A 16204-nucleotide genomic window follows, 5' to 3' on the forward strand; every position below is an offset into this window, starting at 1 on the left:
GAAATGAAGAGCTTTAAAAAGACCCATTAAATCTTTATATGTTTTTCATCTTTCCTAGCCTTCTCTTTATTTTTCAGCTTTTGCGTCATTTTTTCTTTAGTAAAAGAAATGGTAAACAACTACACATGGGAGAAGATATATGAGCATTGTATTTCTCCCTTCAGCAGCATCTCCTTTCACCTGGGAATAGGATATGGATTCCTGATTGCTTTGAGCAGCGATTAGTTTTTGTAATGTATACAGCATGGGTTAGTAATCCAATGAAGCAGTAGGTACTTAGTGTAAAGTACATCTAAGTGAACTGATGCTATCAAGGTTTGAGTTACCTGTAGCTCTGAGGTGAGAGGGACTTATGAATGGGCTGCTATGGGGAGAGGAGAAGAGGAGAATGAGATGCGATCCTTCTGCTACAGGACCATCAGGATTCAGTTGCGAGGAGATGCAGCATTGATATAATCCTGCTGCCACCTGTTGTTTTGACTGTTCCTGGTTAAATGAAGCACCCAGCAAAGGATCAGTTGTCAAAAAGCAGAGAACAGCTTGACTGATTAGTGGATTTTGCTCAGCTGTTTATAATAATGGATTTTTAAAGAGTTCAGTTTTCCAGTCCTTCTACTTGTTTAGATTCAGAACCACTGACCAAAACCAGTTTATAAATTGGTCAGATTTGGTGCTATTCAGATTAGAAACGACTCAGCCAAGTACAGTTTGGCAGGTGGTTGTCTCCACAGCATTTCCTTGAATCTGCTGCATCTCGTGACAATAATAAAGAATTTCATAAACAATTGTTTTCCTCAATGTTGAATATAAAGTTCTAGAATGAATGCATGATTTATGCAAGATGTGTGCATTGGCACCTACCAGCAAACACATCAGATGCCATGTCATGGTTGTACTTTTTTTTATTTATGGATTAGCTTTTTCCTAGTCTGTCATAAAACTGAGGGGAAAAAAATACGTCATGATTTTGCTGTCTAAAACAAACCATAAACAAACATCTAATATTCTAGAAGAATTACACAAAACAAAGCTTTTAAAATCCTCATGAACTTTCCATTCGCAGTAAACATTCATTATACTAGGATTTGGCCTGAGTCTAATTTTCCTCTGCTCCGCCACAAGCCTATCCTCAAGAGGAGGGGAGGTGGCTCCTCCTCTCCTGTCACTAGAGGAGGAGTGTGCCTATACAGTCCTCTTCACCACCACATCAACCTTGTGGCTGCTTCATTCCCCACTGGTTGAATGCCCTTACACAAATTAATAGCAGTTAGAAAGTATATATTCTTCATTGAAGAGATTACCTTTGTATAAGAATTGCATGTAAACCACAGCTTTTTCTTCTGTCAAAAGCTTTTTCATCAACACTGCTGATCTGTTTTTTTAGAAATGTGCTGACATGGGACAAAACTCACCTGACTGTTGATTTTTAATTAGTTGCTGTTAAAAAGAGAAGTGCAAAGTGGTTGGGGTTTTTTTGATTGGTTTTTTTTGTTTGGGGTTTTGGGGGGTTTGGGGTTTTGGGGGTTGGTTGTTTTTTTTTTTTTTTGGAACAGTTGTACCTCCTTCATGATAGTTATGAAAGACCAAATCTCGAAAAGGAGAATACACTGTACTTTTCATTACAGAGATTTAGTTAGACTAAAAATGGAAGGGTGGTAGGTTTTGATAGATGGCCTTCAATCTAATTTTGGTTTTCAATGGACTTACGCCAATGAAACAATAAAAGTTAATAACAGACCAGCATATACAGCAAATGCAAGAGTCTATCTGAATTACTGTTTATTAAGATGATTCTGTAATGATGTGACCAAAAAGAGAAAAATGTATTATTATTCTATAGCCTGAAAATTATTTTCTCAATTTTTTTCTTATTCTTTCAAATTAAGGTTGATTTCATTAGATGAGGAGAGCCATACCAAGGAATCAAACTATTCAGGTATTTTATTTCATGTTATCATAACTTCGTAAGTGCTGTAATACATATTTTTTCATTTTTGTTTATTTCCTGTATGTTCAGCTTCACCCAGCAAATCCCTACAAATGCATAAAACTTAAGGCCAGGAGATGTTAAAACTAATCTCTTGCATGTTATATCCCACTGCATTTCACTCAGTTACTCTCAGATAGGTCAAATAGGTTGTCTTCCAAAGCGTAATTGTTACATTGGGCATGTCTTCAAGGAAAGGATCTACAAATTAGTAGGCGTTGAGATAAGGGAAGTATGCCACTTAGCTTGCTAGTTTGTTCCAGTGATTAAACATGTGCTCTTAAAAACTTGATGAATTCAGTGGAACTTCTGTCCAAAAGCTAGGCAAAGTTATATTCAGCTGCTGCCAGTGACCTGATGGGTTATTACCCAGTGACACAGCCAGGCTCTAACTGGAGGTGCACAGTGAAAAAATGGGAGGCAATGGACAAAAGCAACAGGAAGGGGAATTCTGATTACATGCTAGGAAAAAAGTCTTTGTGGTGAGGGTGGTGAAGTGCTGTTGAAAAGTGCCTGGAGGGGCTGTGGAATCTTCATCTCTGGAGATCTTCAAGACTTGACAGGACACGTCCCTGTGGAATCTGATCTAACTTCATAGCTGACTACTCTGACAAGGGGCTTGGACAAGATGACCCCCAGAGTTCCTTCCAGCCTAAATAATGCCATGGCTTATAATACATCTTTTTCTACTAAATTAATGGAGAATCATTTTAATATGTGGTGTTTTATCCTCCATGAAGATACTTAAAAGGTACTACATTAAAATCAAGACTCCTCTCAAATCTTCATTTTGATAGGCTAACCATATTGATGTCTTGAAGACATCTTCTCTACTCCTTTATTCTTTAAGTTTTTGTTTCCATTCTGCTTTACAACATCACTTTTAAAATGTGAAATATATAACTGGACAGGACATTTCTGCTGTTGGTCTCTCCTGTCGTGTTTCTAGAAGGTAAAATCACATTCCTGTTTCTATATCCAAGGATATCTCTTTTTGCTGCAACATCAAGCTAGAAGCTCGTATTTGAATTTGTTGTTTATCAAGACTCGGTTCCTTTTGGTCACAGCTTTCCAGGACTCATTCTTCCTTTCTGCAGCATGACTTATATTCCTTATTCCTATAGATATAACTTACAACTTAGTGGTATTAAATTCTCCCAGCTCTGACTACAGAAACTGAATGACTGGTGTGAATGACCACCTCTAATAGTCTGTTAGTTGTTTGCATGTTTTTTTCAAGAGTGATTTTGTGTTTACTTCCAGATGACTGCTAAAGCCATTGAATAGCGATGGATATAACACTTAAACCCTGCAGATCTAAACTAGAAACACTTCTACTTTGCAATTATTTCTCCTAACAACTGGTTTTTGACATCTGTTAGTTGTCATGTTTCTAATCCATTCAATATGTTCATTATAGATATTATGCAGTGCTAACTTTTTAGCTGGAAGGCTATGCAGTGCAAAGTCAAGTTGTTTCTAAACAAATATCTTTACCAAAGAAAGCTCATAGTTTTATCAAAGAATGAAATTAGTTGGGTTTTTTTAACTAGGTCTGCTTTCCATAAAAACACCTTTTATTATAGGAGCATTTATTATGCTCGTATTCTTTTGCTGAATCCCATATGGGATTCAGATAATGTTTTGCCTAGGAGTAATGGTGAGCAACCAGCCCATAGTTACCTACAATTGCTTAAGTCACCCTGTTAATTATTGTTGGGGTTGGGGGGGGTTGGGTGGGGTGGGGTGTAATAATGATACAGTATTAGGACTTTTCCAGTGTTTTGAGGTTTCACCCGTTTTGCAATTAATTAGATCAGATATCTCTTTGGCAAGATATTTTAATATTCTTGGGTACAAAATCTTTCATATTTTCTTAGCAGATGTTTTCTAGAATCTCAGTTAGTTATGGGCTGTAAAATATTTCACCGTTGTCCATAATATAATTACCTTGTTCTGTCTCTTTCTCTATTGCCCCTAAAAGGAATTGAAGTATTTTGGAATACTTCTGCCTGCTCTGCTACCATTTTTCCATCTCCATACACTAGTTGGTCTGTGCCATTGCTAAGATTTTTTTTTTTTTTTCTTAAAGTAATCTGTACATACTAAAGTAATACAGATGTAGTGCTACTAGTGATGGAGCTGTGTTTCTTCTTAGTTTTCCTTGTCAACTGCTTCTACTTCATAACTTTCAATTTTTTATCGCTTGCTCTCCATTTTCCCTTAATATACTATGGATGTTTTTAAGATTGGCTCCATCATGTTTACCCCTGAACTAAGGCAAGCTTTCAGCAACAGCTGTACTTTTTTCATCACAGAACTGTAGCCATCCGTATCCCACCTTTCACGAACTCCTCTTTCTGATTTCTATTTTTTTTCCCCTCTGCCAGTCAGTTTAGGGTTGGGTTTTTCCCCTTAGCTTTGTGCACTGTCATTTTATGGAAGGATCATGTAAGTTTGTCCATGTGTGTTTGTGCCTCTCCTATGTATATCTATATAGAGTGTAATCAGATGTGATCATGGGTCCTTAAATGACCAGCTGATCCTAGTGCTGGAAGCACATTTCTGTCATTGTCCTAGTAAAGCCTTGTTAAAACAATATGATTCAAAGAGCAGGCCATTCTGTTTCATTTAGTTCTGAACACACCTTGAAGTTTCTCTTGAAAGGGTTTGGCATTCAATTTTTATTCCCCTATAGAGAATTTTATTTCTCCTTTCCAGCCTCAAGTTTGAGGCTTCCAGCAGATCTGCCTTCCAGTTCTGGCAATACTGTGACCGACCCTTTCACTTGCCTTTAGAGCTACAGCCTTAGTTGTCTAGAAGCTAGATTTCCTCAACAGTTAATGGGGAGAGAAAGGCATGTTCAGCAGGTAACTCATCCCTCCTGTTTTGCTACATATCTTAAATGGAATTAATCACCTGAAGGAGGTGTCTTTCTCTTCACCGATAGACAGAATTTAGATGATTGTTTTGACTCCATGTCTAATCTAAGAAACTTGCTCAGAACTTAAGGTATTTACAGTTGGGGTGCGGTGGTGTTTTTTCACCTCTGATAGCCTATAACCCTGAGCTATACATTTTCCCTCCTATTGGTGTTAGCCCATTTATTTTCCTGCAGGACAAGAGGTGCTGTTACTTATATCCTGACCTGGGGTGCTCTGGGGGAAGATTCCTTCTCCTCATTCCCAGAGTTGGTGTCATGAGGAAGAACGTATTGTCAAGGAAGGCGATTTAGGGAGTGATGAGGTTTTGGCACTTCTGTGCTCTTTCCTAGTCTGTGTAAGTACAAGCTTCTAAAAGAAGTGTGTCTGCTTCTGGAGGACAGCAGAGACCTGTCTGATTCTTGCAGTTGACTCACTTGGGTGCACTCAGACTGGAGATGGGCTAGTGTGGCAGGTGGAGATTCAAAGGAAGATCCCCCCCAGGTTATTATTCAGAAATTTGCCTAACTTCTTAGAAATGCTTATATCTTTGGTCTTTCATCCATAGTGACCAGGTTCCTTTTAAACATGAATACCAACAACCATTGCATGTTGATCTTATGGTGACATTGTTTATAAGCATGGTCTTCTGCCAGGTACAATTTGACATGTTTATGGCTCTTGATTACAGCTGACGATGGCAAGGATATCATATCCACATTACAAGGAAATTGTAACCACAAGCAGAACTCAGGTGAAGAGACTTAAGAAAACTACCTTTAGATGTATACATACTGATTGTCAGTGTACTGCATATCTTCCTTTGTGGCTTTTCTTTTTGTTTTTCTTTTTTTTTTTTTTTTCTTTTTTGCTTTTAGGTGCCATAGATGACTTGTTAGACCTGCAACCTGAAGAAAATGGTATGAAACATTTGTGTATGTCTGTTTCATCTCCTTTTCAATTACAGGCACCAATTATAATTTTAATCTTAGATCTTAATTGTTTTCATAATCTGAAAGGATGAATGAAATTATTCAGCTGCAGTATTTAAACAGCGTTAAAGGAAACTCAACTTCATATACATGCAGAGGAACTATTCCTGACATTGTAATATGAAGCAAACCTTACTGGGGATAAAACGCCTTGTAAGAGGTGATTCAAGGACCAGACTATATAGTATTTGCCGCACTGAAGTAGGTTCCACTATAAACCACACCCCTCCTATAATGTTTCACAAACTTTTCTGTTTGGTTCTCTAAGTTGTTGTATCACAAGCCTTGGCAATACACTAGTAACTGCAAGATTTTATATTAGAAATGTACATATCAGACAGAAATTATTTAGTCCTCTTAAAACCATATAAGAACTGGTGACTTCTTTCAGCCAGATAGTTAATTAAATCTGCTGTGCTGTTCTCATACACACATGAGAAAGCAATCTTTCATTCCAGGCTCTACTCCTAACCTTACACTTTTGTAAGATCCATGGCAGCTCAAGGGGATGTGCTGTTTTTTTCCAAAGGGTACTGTTTTACCATGTAACATATGAAAGATCTGACTAAAAGTTTTATATTGAGTTTTCATATGCAGTAAGAGTATTGCCTATAATTTCTCATTTGATTTTTCACTCATATACCTCAGAAGAATGAGTAAAAAAAACTTCAACAACAAAAACAACTCTGGCAACTCAAAAAGCAAGTAAAGAAACAGAGAAAAAAATCCCTTTGTGCGGTTTAGACAGTCAGACTGAGAGTGTCATTTGGGGTATTTAAGGCACTGCCTTCATGGTAGGTAAGGAAGAGAGCATTTGCAAACACCTCGACTTTGGGTTTGCCACAGGCAGTCTCTTGCACTGTGGGGAAGTTACCCATGAAGGCAGAAACAGGGAAAGTTCCTCAGCTGCCTGTGTAGAAGCAGCCCTAATCTGTGGATAGATAAGGTAGTGATGACTTCTTTTCTGTGGTTAATAAAAAAGGTCAGTGCATGTCTGATAGTGGCATTTTTTCTTCTGGTTTTCCCCTTACTCAGTTCCATTGCTTGTTGGACCTTCACAGTGGAGATACAGATAATACATACAATTACTGGTCATACAAGTTTAGCTATGTCAGTTAGAAGGCTATGGGTTTTTTTAGTCAAATAGTTAAATCAATCCAAAAACAGTTATGGGGCAGCTACATCAGATAATAGTGCTTATGTTAATGTTACAATATCAGCTATTTACCCTAATTTTACACACTAGCTAGCTTTAGGCTAGTGAATATTGTGTTATTTTAAGTGAAGCAGTATAGTTAGAGGTACCCTTTCGTGTGTGTTTCAGAAGGAGGGCTTTATCCTGTGTTTCCAATCATGTATGGTTGTAAATATTTTTAGTTTCTCTTCCCATTTATTTTTTTTAAATACCAGCAAAACGAGGCATGTTTGCAAAGGAATATGGCCATTGCTAGAGGCTTGTTCAAACAAGTACAAAAAAGAATATAGTAACATTGGTTTTTCAGTGGTTTTTTGGGAGTTTGGGGTTTTTTTTCCATGGACATTTATAAGGTTGGGGCAGCATGTGCAGACAAAAAAAGGATTTTGACTGTGAAAATGGGCAGTGAAAACAGAAACAGGAAAAGAAGTAATAGAAGATTTACGGGTGAGGTGAGAAAGTCCGTATCATTCTAGTAATCTAGCAGAGATACCACATGAGTAATATCTCAATAAGCAAGACTGGTTTCAAGATAACCTTTATTGAAAACAAGAGTAGAACTTACTGCTGCTTACTTGAGGTAGCCTGAGCATAAGCACCACCCTATCCTCCTCTGCCCTGGGATTCATTGTCCCCGCAGTAAGATCAGAAAAACTGCTGAGACAAGAAATGTGTCACTCCTGATATCTGGTGGTCGTATGCACTACAGCAAGATCTAACTGCTCTTCAGATGTAAAGCTATGTGTTGTACTTTCTCCCCCGGTAAAAATCGGACTACAGCAATGGGATACCCAGATGAAGCAGAGCTTTGCTTTGAGCTGTGTCGCTGCAAAGCTGCTGTTCCATTATAGGTCATTTGTGGTTAGGTACAGTGTTGACGGTATGTCTTAGCAGATCTGTTACTAATGATGCTCCCTTTGCATCTCACCCTGCAAGCCTTCCAAGTTCATGAAGGGCCTCCTGAAAGCAGCTTTGAGGTGGCGATGCCCCATAGAGATCAGAGTTCTTAAGTGCCTTTGAAATAGCAGGTGTGTTTCCCCTATGGAAGGATTTACCCCTCTGCCTCACCTGCTGAATAGCTTGGGGGAATTGTAGGTGCTTGGGCAACATTAACATTCTTTGCTGTTTATCTGAAGATGGGAAAGCAGCCTGAAAATTCATGAGAACAAATTGTTTTCTATGGTATTTTAGTTAGAGTCTAGTGGGAACGTCAGGAGAATTGACATGTTTGTAATGTTTCTATATCTAATTTCGGGGCCCTGTCAGGGAGTACAGAGGTATATAAAAATGTGAATTAGAAAAGAGCTGAATCTCAGAGCTGACTTCAGTAATGAATAAAAAACTTATATTATGTGTCGGTTTATTTGTTTCTTAAGTACGTGGGTGTGTATGCTGACTCATCAGCCTATTTTAAAACACAGTTTTGTGCTTTTTTTTTTCTCCTCTGACTCAACTTCAGCCATTTCATTATAACTTATTACAGCTATTAAAAGGGAACTTTCCTGAGAAGGCTGTTGCATTTAAATAAAATGGCCTGTTGCAAGCACTTTGCTATTATCAATCTTTTATCCCAACCCAAAACGGTTAAAAATATCTCTGCAAGTTGTATGCAACTTGGAGAGCTCAGCTGATCTACCGGAACTTTGGAAAACTAAAGTTGCTTCTGTGCCTTACCACAAGTTTGAAACAAGCATAATTAAGATAAACTGATCTGGCTTTCAGTAACATAACATTATCAACGTTGTTAACCACCATTTTTGTCCTCTGCATACTTCCACAGCGGAGCTCTAAATGTTTCCACGTAAAATAACACTTGGGGTTCCTTGATAGTTCTTTCACTTCCCAAATATTTTGTAAGCTAGAGAAAAGGATTACGATCCTGGTTACAAATTTCATGTATTTTATATAACTATTTAACATTTCTAAAATAGGAAGAAAACTGTTTTTAAGGAGTAATGGCTCAAGTGATCTAAGAGCTTCTTCAGCTGCAGTTCTAGTGCTAGTAAAACTAGCAAGGGGAATCAGAAGGAAAGTGGCCCCAGTTATTTCTCAGCAGCCTAAGAGAGGAAAAAAAAGTTACTACAGCATTGAACAGTGTAGAAATCTCACTCTGTGTAAACTGTTCTCATGGGGAAATACCCCAATAATTCAAGCATTGGTCAGAAGGTCATAAAGGTGATCTGAAGTATGTTCTCACAAAATTCTAGAATAATACCCAACTCTTACTTATTTTCAATTGATACCAATCCTTTTTTTTTTTTGACAGTTTTATATAATGCTTCAAAAAGCAACATAGAAGTAGTCTTCTCCAATGTTTTAAATATTAGGCTATGTAATGATTTTGGTGTGGAGTTTAATAGAGTTTTAAGCATATTCATAGTATTGTTTTTAAAGAGAAATGAGTCTTAACAGCAGTGAGGTTATCTAAGATAATCAAGGAATTATTTGTTGCATAAGCTACAAGCCCAGATGTCCCAGAGAATTGGGTCTAAAAGAGAAAACAACAAATACTCACACAAAAATACTCCATCTCACTTAACATACAAAACCTAGATTGGATATTTTTAAAAGGTTCCTTCTTTTCTTTGTTTGTCAAAAAAATTATTTCTCTTGACTCTCTTGTTCTGAGACAGCTTCGAAGGATCAGTTTGTGAGGTCCTTGGAGTCAGAACCTGGTGATAAGGATGACATGGTATTACTGAATGAGATCCTCAACGCTTCTTCCCTGGACGAAGGGGAATTCAGCAAAGAGTGGACAGCAGTTTTTGGACAGGTTGCACTTGCTGATCTCACCATGAACTCTTCAGCTAGAGATGTGGAGAATACTTCATCATCTGTGGCACCAACACCATCAGGCTACTTGCCCTCACAGCTGTTAGACCAAAACATGAATGACTTGCAGTCATCTTTACATGGTGAGAGCTTATCTTGTTCTGTTAGTGTTTTGGGTTTAGGTTTTAGAGTATGGTTTTCTGCTATGTAGAAGCGTGGTGACAGCTTGTGTTGTGCCATAGCTGCAGAAACCCTGAAGTTAAAGCAGAGTGTGGCCTGGAGAAAAACATGTGAGTAGCATATTTGTTTTTCTAGCCCTGCTCATTCAGTGTTTGTGAATGAAGTACGCTAAAACCTGAAGTCAAAATTACTGTTTTGAATGTTTTCATTGAGCTTCCTGAAATGTTCTGTAGGCCTTTGAGATTTTTTTTTTTTTCTGTAACAGAAAATCTGTTTGAGTGGGTTTTACTGTTTAAATCACAACTGCTGTCTGTTAAGTGGCCAAAGAACCAAAAATGATTACTGTCTTTTGTCTGGGAATACTATTGCTAAACAACTTAGTGAAAATCAATTGCATTCATTTGTTTTCTATTTTTTTCAAAGTATCCCATACTGTTGCGTGTAGGGATATGGGTAAGGTAGAATGGGTTGTCTCATCCTAGCAACGATACAGGTGGATTCTTCTTCTAGGCTGGTTATCTACTGATGCAACTCTTTCTCTCCCCTTTCTTCTATGCAATTCATTTTCTTGGGTTTTCCAAGCTGCTGGTGGGGGGGAGAGGAGAGGAAAGAGGGGAACTAGGGCAGAGCTTTCCTGCTGCTGCTTTGGCCTTGAGGAAGAGAGGGAGAAAGGCAGGCTGGTGATACCCAGCGAACAGCAGCTACCTTTGTCTTCCACACAGTCTGGCTAGATTTCTCCTAGGGCTTTGCAAGCTGGAGGAGGACCTTGCCTTTTTGGGCTCTGTCCCAAGTCATTTAAATCTCATTTGGGGAAGAGTGATGTAGGAAAGACTAGCAGACTGACTCCATCCTGAAGACTACTTCGTGGAACCCATGCAGCTGGTACAATCATACATGATGTAAAATGACCTGTGATGTTTTGGCAAGAATAAGAAAGTCGAATTTACCTTATAATTAATAGTTATCATCACCACCCCTAAAGCAAGATATTTGGGTTCACTGACTTCAACGCTTAGATGGAAACCAGGGGAGTGACATTTGTAATGATGCAGTTTTAGTTGTATTTTTATGATAAGGTACATGCATATATGAGTATGATTGATAGAGTGAAGAGGGGACTGGAAGAGTGTAGGATTTGACCTCATAAAATTTGAGCTAAAAAAATCATGAGGTTTAGTCATTGCATTGTCAAATTAAACAGTTTTTGACAAGAAGCAGACACGGTATCTATTGAAAGGGGAAAAAGTAACAATGAAAAACGCCTTTCTTGATACAGAGACATAAACAGATTTTAAGCAAATTACTGAAAATAGCAGTAGAACTACTATGGGATTGATTTTTTTTTTTTTTCCCCCAGAGTTTTTACATATTTTTAAATGTAAACATGTTTTTGAAGGAAAAATATTTTTGACGTGTAAATGGCAAACAGGGCTGGGTATCCTTTCTGAGGCTGTTGTTATTGCTCTCATTTGCACAAGACACTGACATTGGCTGTGCTGTTAGCACTTCAAAGTCAGAACTCGGGTGTGTTGCATTCAATGAACACTAGAAATGGTAAATCCATTCCAGTCAATGTGGTATCCCAAAATCTTTTTTAATAAGAAAAAGAATAAATCTGTATTGGAAGAATAAAATATGTTGTTGTTTTCAAATGGATTTCCAAGGGTTTGGCAGAAGATCATGGTAATTGATCTACTGGCATTTGAAAAGTCAGAGCTAATTAGCTGAATGATTGCATCTGATAATGAGCATGTTCCCAGCTGACTCTAGTTGCCAAGTAAAATGCATTGTTTAAACTAACTTTCATAGACTATTTTTAAGTTTTTTGTTTCTTATTTTTTAACAGAAGGTAAAATCTTGTCCATTTTATATCTTGTGAAATCTCAGCTTTAATCTTAAGCTCCATTTCATTTCACTTCACAGCACTTCTTTCATAATCTGACCTTATCAATACATTTGGGAACAGAGGGGGGGAGGTGTTTAACAAAATACTAACTGCAGTATAAATATATCTAAACATACAAGTTGGAAATATTAGAATATATGAATTATGCGTATTTTTACTGAAGACTTGTGATACATCTCCTATGCTTTTTTTTTCCCCTAATTAGTACGATTGCTTAATAATTATTCAGTGTGAGGTGCTACACTGGAGCCTCCATGTTGCATACTTCCTGTGTGAATTTGGCCTTAAGACCATAAAGATTCTTAAAACTCACATGCTTAACTTTAAGCACATTAACTTTTCTATTAACTTCAGTGGGATTACTTACTTACTTTACGTTAAGCACGCTCATAAATCTTTGGGGCTTTGTTTTCTCTCTGCCTCAGATCTTAATCTGTAAAACAGGCACAATGCTATGCAGGTTATAAACTGTTACGGTCAGGAATTCCCAGCTCGGAGTTTTCTCTGGCTGTATTTATAGGCAGGATCTAGCACAATGGGACTTTGAATTGCTGTGGGACTACCAGGTGCTGGTTTAAAATACATATAAATGTGTGTGTGTGTGTATATATATATATATTAGAAACAAAGCATGCTCCCAACAAATCTTTTAGATTCTCCTCTAGATACAGCTTTGTAGTTTGGTAGCCTTTCTACTTTTTCAGAGAGAGCATTGGCTTTCTCTTTCGTGATGTTTATGGCCTCATTTACTTACTCATACCACTAAGGGCTCCTCTTCCCTACATGTGCATGTATTCTAGTTGGTAAGAAAATGTGCAGCTTACCATTTCCATTTCTAAATTTAATTGTGGTAACGTTTGTGAAGATGCTAGCTGAAAAGTAAGCTCTTTGGTTTCCTTGCTGTCTTGGCAATAATCTTTTGTCTAGTCACGTAACAAAGCCATCCTGTGAACAGGCAAACCAGAACAGGCTTAGGGCTGACAACTGCTTTCAAATTGATAGCCTGCAGTTTGTTTTTGAAAGGCAAAGTTGTTCTCTGTAGTTCGCTGTGAGTGGACACTAAAAACATAATTCATGAAAGTATTTAATAAAAATTCTTTGTCAGTCTTTCCCAGCGCCTTCGTAGACGGACAAGTTCATTACAAAAACATCACACAGTTTCTGGAACATTTTTGGTTGGATGTTTTTGTTGCCGTTGTTAGGTTCTTTTTGTTTCCTAAGTGGTGCTTGAGCTTCCTGCGTTCCAACGAACAGAGAACCAGACCACAGCATCTCTCAGGGACGTGCTACTTACCAGGCCTTAGTCCAGGGACTCAAAAGGAGGGCTCCAAAGGAGTTAACTGGTCTGCGGTGTTTCGCTCTGTGGTCTGCCAGTCACATCAGTGTAAACGAACGTCAGTGAGGTCTCGGGGAGCCAACTCCTGATCTCACTGAAGTGAGCGGGACTTGCACAGAAAGTTTCCGGGCAGCACTCCCATTCATTTCTACGAAATTAGGATTTGGCCCTATTCGCTTAAGCCACTCAATTTATCCATTGCTATCCATTGACGTATTAAAACACTTTCTTGCAATACATCTCCAAACAAATGAAAGCATTACAGTTTTCTGTAGTTGTGTGTAATGTCCTCTGCCATTCTCCTGTTTTGTAACACAAGCAGAGAAAATGCCTGGAAAAGTATGTCACTCTGAAGTGTTAATGCCATACTTTTCATTATTTATGATTCAAATGTGCTTATTTGAAAGATTAAACTCTAAAATCTCATTTTCGGGGGGCACAGGCTAGCTCATAAGCCTTTTATCACCTTTGCCTAGAACAAATATATGTGAGCCCTCTGCATCCAGATTTAGAAGCAGTTTTCGGTTTGTTTCCTTAGAGACACGGAGGATGTTTGTAGCTTTAAATTTCCTTCCTAATTCGTGTGATTTTTATAGAAGCACTCTTCTTGCCTCTTTTTAATAACACAGCTTGGGCATCAGACCTTTTATAGTCAAGGTAAGATCAGAGAGTGATGAGAATAATCTACTGGAGAAAGGAAGGGTTTGTGTGACTTACGTGGCTGTTACCGTAACTGTCAGGACACTGGGTACCAGTATCTGACAGGGGTCTCAAAAGAGGAGAAAGTAAGGGGAGGAAGGACAAAGAGTAGAAAAGGATGTGAGAGCGTGAACTTGTAGAAAAAAGAGACTGAATAAGAAAATGCTAACTGTGTGCACAGGTGACTATCCTGTTTGTGATACTGCAGAATTAGATATGCTAGATCCCTGAGATAGATGGATAATTGATCAGGCCACACTTAAAGGAGATATTGAAATCAGAAATATGACCTCCAGTCCTCTAAATGTGATAAAGCATAAGAATTTAAATATCTTAAGCCAGGGACAAAAATGCTCCATTTTTTCCTAATGTGTTTCCAGGGTACACCACCCCTAGTTCATTTTGCCAGCCTAGCTCATCTGGCCTCATTAACTGTATTTATCATTACTCTTTTGTGGCTGTGGAATATGCATGTAGGAACAAAAAACTGTGAATACTCAGTTTCACCTCTTCCTGCATAGTTACTCTCTTCTCTGCTGAGAAGATCCTTCCAAATGAAGAACAAAAAAATACTCCATTAAAACCTAATGTTAACTTAGTAGTGCATCTTGAAGTAGTGCATCTTGGATTTAATTCTTCAAAGTGTTTTGCAAGAAATTATTTTTTTCAGAATTAATAATTTCATTTCAAAATTAACTAAAAAAATCTATGGTCACTGAATACGGGGTTTTTGGAATAGTTGATGTAACGAAAGTCTTTGGAACTGTAAAAGTAAAGAAAGGTGGAAAAAATGTTTAGTATGTGTGATATCTTCACCCAAATGTAAGTGATATTCTTCTCCCTACAGCTATGCTTGACTTGATTACTCTACTGGCCTTTTTGTAAGCAAGTATTAACTGTGATTGGATAAAAGAAACAAGAAGGGATCTTTTTTAGCCAGGTTAAAGGCTTGAGTTGCCTGAATCTGGAGATGATGAAACTGATCCACAGATACTCTCTTCTTAAAAATGTTGCTTGTCTGCAGCATCTGACTGCTGATTTCTTGTGTATGAGGAAAGATATGAACAGCCATAAACATAATATTCTGCTCCATGGTAATTCTTCATGCTAATGCTGCTGTATTATTGAATTTTTAGGATGGGCAGCTAACAGTGTGAGCCCACCATCTATACCACAGCCAGAACAGAAACCAAACAGCCTGAATGTGAATGCTAACAAGACACCAGTGAAAGGTGATAGTCGTGTATTTTTTCAGTTACTTTGCTTTTCCTTTTTAGCTGTGACTCTTGTATCTTTCCAGTCTTGTCAGTTACTCTATCATAATAAAACCTATTTTTGTAGTAGTTGCATGTCAAGAATCTTGTGCTCACTAATGAATTACTCTGTTTCAGTGTTGATTATGTGTATGATGTATGTGTATTTTTTTGGTAGCCTTCAGTACTAGTAGTATATCAAAAGAGTAATTTACTATATAATGAGGGAGCTGAAACTACAGTTTCTTTTACTACTTTAATTTTGAGTCACACAGAATAGCATCTGCATGCACTTTGTCTAAGCTAAACTGTTTTGAAGCTCTAGGAGGACACTGTGGCTAAAATATGGGCTACTGATAAGGCACAAGAGCCCTACTTGCAAATTTTGTTGATAACATACATCATATCAGTAATCATCTGTTTGAAACTTAATTCACTTCTTGCAACTGAGCCAAGAGTGCATAGTCCTGCCATCTACTGAGACAAAGCCCCACTGATTTTGACTAGGGTTTTCTGGATAAGTGAACCAGAAATATGTTGAATCCTTATTGCCAGTTTGTAGCCTATTCTGTGCATTCGCATTCAATCAGAAGCTATGTGAAAGATGTTCAGTGCAGAAGAAAGGAGCAACATGTATTCTTTCCCCTGCCTCCCAGGATTAAAAGACTGATATTTTTCAGCTCAGCAGAAAAAAAGAGGGTTAAGGTGGTTTTGAAACTGATTTGGAAACGAGTGTGATACCACAGCCACAGTACCTTCACCAGAAAATGGAACAGCCTTCAGCTACTTTGAAATGTGTGTTTATGAAAGTGGCAGATACTCCAGCCTTGCAGACACCAAGATTAAAGTCATGCCAGGTGGAGCCTATTTTGTCCGTAAATTCCTTGTGTCACAAAGAATGCTTTCATGCGATGTTGTATCTCTGAGTGGAAAAGCATGTCTTATTTCACTATCACTGTAATA

The 16204-nt window shown here is 37.9% G+C and overlaps 1 protein-coding gene across 1 annotated transcript in view; it reads left to right on the plus strand.

The window, feature by feature from the left end:
• Positions 1-16204, plus strand: part of ICA1 (islet cell autoantigen 1) — a 76071-nt gene that overhangs the window by 55836 nt on the left and 4031 nt on the right. The window contains 5 exon segments of the mRNA XM_052801410.1: positions 1887-1936; positions 5600-5662; positions 5787-5843; positions 9729-10010; positions 15125-15220. Of these exon segments, the coding sequence (XP_052657370.1) occupies positions 1887-1936; positions 5600-5662; positions 5787-5843; positions 9729-10010; positions 15125-15220 (548 nt within the window).

The sequence above is a fragment of the Harpia harpyja genome, chromosome 1 (assembly GCF_026419915.1).
Source record: "Harpia harpyja isolate bHarHar1 chromosome 1, bHarHar1 primary haplotype, whole genome shotgun sequence".
Lineage (NCBI taxonomy): Eukaryota > Metazoa > Chordata > Aves > Accipitriformes > Accipitridae > Harpia > Harpia harpyja.